Source organism: Myotis brandtii, unplaced genomic scaffold (assembly GCF_000412655.1).
Source record: "Myotis brandtii unplaced genomic scaffold, ASM41265v1 scaffold242, whole genome shotgun sequence".
Classification (NCBI taxonomy): Eukaryota; Metazoa; Chordata; class Mammalia; order Chiroptera; family Vespertilionidae; genus Myotis; species Myotis brandtii.
The window spans coordinates 498,125-502,533 of NW_005359149.1; the positions used below are offsets into that span (position 1 = coordinate 498,125).

At 47.8% G+C, this 4,409-nt stretch overlaps 1 protein-coding gene across 1 annotated transcript in view; it reads right to left on the minus strand.

Annotated features, from left to right (window-relative positions):
* CGNL1 (cingulin-like 1) overlaps nucleotides 1–4,409 on the minus strand; it is a 101,383-nt gene that overhangs the window by 20,695 nt on the left and 76,279 nt on the right. The window contains exon 13 of the mRNA XM_014540337.1: nucleotides 2,889–3,050. Coding sequence (XP_014395823.1) covers nucleotides 2,889–3,050 — 162 coding nt within the window. The remainder of the gene's footprint in view (nucleotides 1–2,888; nucleotides 3,051–4,409) is intronic.

A 4,409-nucleotide genomic window follows, 5' to 3' on the forward strand; every position in this document is an offset into this window, starting at 1 on the left:
AGGGGCACATTGGAGCTGAGCGTCCTTAGGGCTTGGGGAAGAATGTGTCTATTTCTCATACTGCCCAAGCAGGTATTTTAAATCTGTGTTTTATTGCTTTCATATTGTAAAATGTAATTGTGCATTTAGAAAACACATTAAAGGAGAAAAATGTCACCCCAGACCCTGACATAACCACTGAGGATATTTAAGTGCATCTCTTTCAAACCTTTTTCCTCCTTATGGACCAATAACCGCTAAGATCTACCTTAAGGCATCTAAGTTACTGTGGGAAATGAGATATCATCCAAGGCAAATTCCTCTAAATACTCCAAGCTCAAGACAATGTTTTGCCTTCCTCCTGCTCAGGGTTTCTAAGAGCCCTGCAGGAGTCAGTCTGTAACAGCCTTTCTGCACCTGCCTCTTGCTTCCAAGGAACCTCAGGTGGCGCTCTGCGGTCCCAAATTTGCATCAGAGTAACATAAAGACAGCATGGCCCATTCTGCCAAATGAACCGTCACAGAAGAAGGGTAATTTCTGCCTTCCTCGCTGGCTCCTAATGGAACATCATTGAGCATTAGGAGAAAAGAACTGCAAAGTATCTTTGTGTACAAAAAAGAAGGTTTTTAACATAAACCTCCTCACCTAGACTGGGGAATGTGGGCTGTGTGCATGTGTTTCTACTACCACCAGCCGATTTGTCATATGTCTGGGTTAACTCAGAGCCACGCACACATATACACACACAAAAAAGCAACCAGCATTGAGAGTTTTTAAACACGAGAGTCTGAGGCATCTGCACATAAATATTGTCTCTGCCATCGTCTAAGTTGACTGGCAAGCTATGGGTGCCTAAGTGGCAAAAAGAAAAGTCACAGAATCAGTGAATGACTAAATGTGTGCGCGTGCCTTCCCTGTTACTGACGGAGATCTGTAGGGATCCTGGACAGCTCTCTCCCACTAGCCAAGTCTCAAAGCCCAACTCAGGACCTACAGCTGAACCCTGCACCAAACCTTCTACTTGTTCAGTGGTGCCGACTCCTCCAAGGCCAGTTTCACTAAAGTTGGGAAACCAGACCCGCAAGGGCCACATTTACATAAGACTACCTACCACCTGATTTCTGAGTTTACCGAAAATGCTCCTTGTTGAGAGAGCTCTTGAGTCCTGAGGATTAGCTGAAATGCTAGTGAAGGAAGAGGCAAGATATTATCACCGCAAGACAGCATGCCAGCTGGCTCTTAGGGGAGGAAATACCCCTCCAGGGTGCCTCTCAGGATGCGCCCTTGAGAGCCATTCATTTTGTAATTAACAGAGAAATACCTAAAATATCGCAGAGGGGCAAAGGAGGCTTAGCTATGCCACTGCTTGCAGACCTTGAGTTAGCAAAAGTCAATGCTCTTTTTTTTAGTCAGAATATTCTAGAAGGGGTGACCTGACAGCCCAATGTTTAGCTGAAAGCACCTCTTCCCAGGGCTCTCTTCCTGCCTAGCACTTGCTCTGTACAGAACCCAGCCGAGCACTCAGGGGGCCAGGCCCAGGGTCCTTACACCAAAGGCTCTTAGTCTACTGCCTGACGAGGCTTTAGCTCGCTTTCAACCAAATTGTTTGGGCCCTAGAATTACTACTTCCTGGTTAACGGGGATGCATGGAGCTTGCCTTAAAATGACACCCCCTAATGAAATCAGAACCAGGATATCAGCAAAACAGAGCAATCCTAGAAAACTAACCAGGTTCTCCCAGCCTCTAAAAAGGGCCCTTCTAATAAAACCTTTAATGGCTGAAACATCACTCCCTAGATATGAACTGCCACTAAGCCCCCTGAAGGTTTTAAAAGTTATTTCTATTTATTTGCAAAGTTGAATCAGGAATTCATTGATTTTAAATTTAAGCTCTCTCTGTGGCCTTGAGCACTCTCTGCCCTTCATCAAAAGCTTGACAATTTTATCTTCTCCCATAGATCTGAGGCGGATGTTTAAGTCTCTTTCTCCCTCTACAAATTTCACTGGGATGTGGGATGTGGTATGGGGGGAGGGGAATGGAGGGTTTTTCTAGTTTGGGGTTGATTTTATTCTTGAGGATTACTCTTTTCCATAAGTTCAGGTGGCCTGATACTAAGTTTCTTCCTGCCATTCTTGGTGGGCTGTTCGTATTTAGATTCTATCACTTGATTCACTTTCCTAATGTGTGGCATTTTCATCTTGTGAACAGATCACCCGCAGCTGGTGACCCCACTGAGCACTTTCTGATATACTGCCTTGGACTGTGTTTATACTGTGTGTCCAAAAGTGGACTGAGCCAGTTTGCTGCTAGCTTTGGCCAAGCTGGGTCATCCGTAAGGGAAAATGGGCCAAAATCGGCAAACAAGAACGGAGCATGGGGTCTGGGTGTCCCTAGGATGTAGGCAGTTTGGCCTCATGGCACCGCTCAGCCCCTCCCCAGATCTGCAGCAGTCTCATCTCCTTTGTAGTCGACAGCACAGCCCAACGCAGCACACAGAAAACGAACTGTCTATGTGCCCTTGTGTGAAAGCACCTAGCCTCTTGGGGGTTCTGTTTTGCTTCCCCTTCAAGGCAATGAGGACACCAGGCTAAGTTACTTCCATCACTCCTTCCAGCTCTGATGCCCTATGAGTCCATGAACTATGCTTCCCCAGGTCAAGAAAAGACTTTCCTTCCCTGGCCAGTGGCTCAGTTGGTTGGAGCATCCTCCCGGTCACCAAAAAGGTTGTGGGTTCAAATCCTGGTCAGGGCACATACAAAAGATAAGAAATGGCCTTCCTAACGTCTGGCTGGTTGAGAGAATAAAAAGCAGGGACTCCCCAGAGGCTGAGGTCTGCACAGGGAAGCTGCTTCCCTCGAGTCCTCCTCCCGCTCTCCGCAGGCCCTGGCCGCCCGGGTGGCCCACAGACCTCCATCTGCTTGACGAGCCTGCCGCGGTCATCTTTGAGGTGACTCTTGGCCTCCAGCTCGTACTCCAGGTCCTTCAGCGTCTGCTCCAGGAGCTGCTTCTTCGTGAGCGCCTCATCCTGAGCTCTCTGGTAGTCCCGCAACTCTTCCTCCATCAGGCGCATCTACAATGAGAAGGGGTTGCTCAGCTGGGGCACATCAGGGGCCCAGAGCCCTTGACAGTGCGAAAGCAGAGCCCGAGGAGGAGCAGGGGGACCCCACTACTGAGGTCAGCAGGCCTGAGTGAGTGCCACTGCCCTTGGGGCCTCAGTTTCCTCTTCTATAAAAAAGGGGGGGGGCTTTTCCAGCTACAGGTAGCAACCCATTGGGTTATAAATTTAATATAGTAGATGTTGACCAGAACTTTAAAATTAAATATAAAAGAACTAGAGACCCAGTGCACGAATTCGTGCACAGGTGGGGTCTGGCTGGCCCGCCCCAATTGGGGCCTATTGGGCCAGGCTGGATGGGGGGAGGGGACCCGGGAGGTTGGCTGGCCAGCCCCGCCCCCTGGTCGAACTCCCGGTCAAATTCCTGTTCAAGGGGACAATTTGCATATTAGCCTTTTATTATATAGAATACTCAGAGTAGAGTACAAGCAAATAATGCTTTGTAAAACTCTTGCACTAAATATTCACATATCTGTAGGGATGTATTACTGGTTGCAATGCAAGAGGTATTTTTCCCCTCCGGTCATGATCAGAAAGCCACTGTGCTATTCTAGCAGATAACTGCTTGCCCACCGGGATCAGCATCATTTCAATAGAGGTTTAAAATTAGGGGGAAATAAAAACAAAAATAATGACCCTCCAAAGCAACCTGCATGCACAAAATCTAATAATATAAACATGCCAGTGAGGTGAAAATCATTGTTCTCTAGAAGAAAAATTAGTGGTCATACTGACAATGCTCTTTTTATCCACAAGGTGGCACTGAGCTAACAGCTTTGAAGGCTGCAACAGACAAGAGTTTGATTCACAGGGATGGGCCTGGTTTTCCACTTCTCTGGAATCTCCCGGAAGGGACCAGCCACCTCCGCATACACTAGGCATTACTGAAACATCTGTGTGGACCGATTCGGTGAAGCCCGAAGCTGTCTGTTTTGTTCTCAACTTCCTACCCTTCTGGAGAAGGCTGAAAGCACAGTCGTAGGAAGACTCCACCATGGGGTTACTTCCTTCAGGGAGTACATGAGGGTAAGTGACAAAGTCAAGAGCAGAATCCTATTGCTTGGGGGAGCTTTTCACAGAAAAGTTGGGAGGGTCAGGGGACCCAATAGGTTAGACTCGTTTAGGAAGACCAGTGGGAAAACTTTCAGATATGTGTTCCTCTCTTGGCTGATGGGATCACCTGGCATTTCCATGAAAACCTCCCCTGGTGAAAACCCTAGTCCGGTTTTGGTGGAAACTGAGTGAAAAGACGACTGTGAAATGAAACTGTGAGTGAAAGCACAAGGGAACACCGTCCCATGGGTCAGGGTTAGG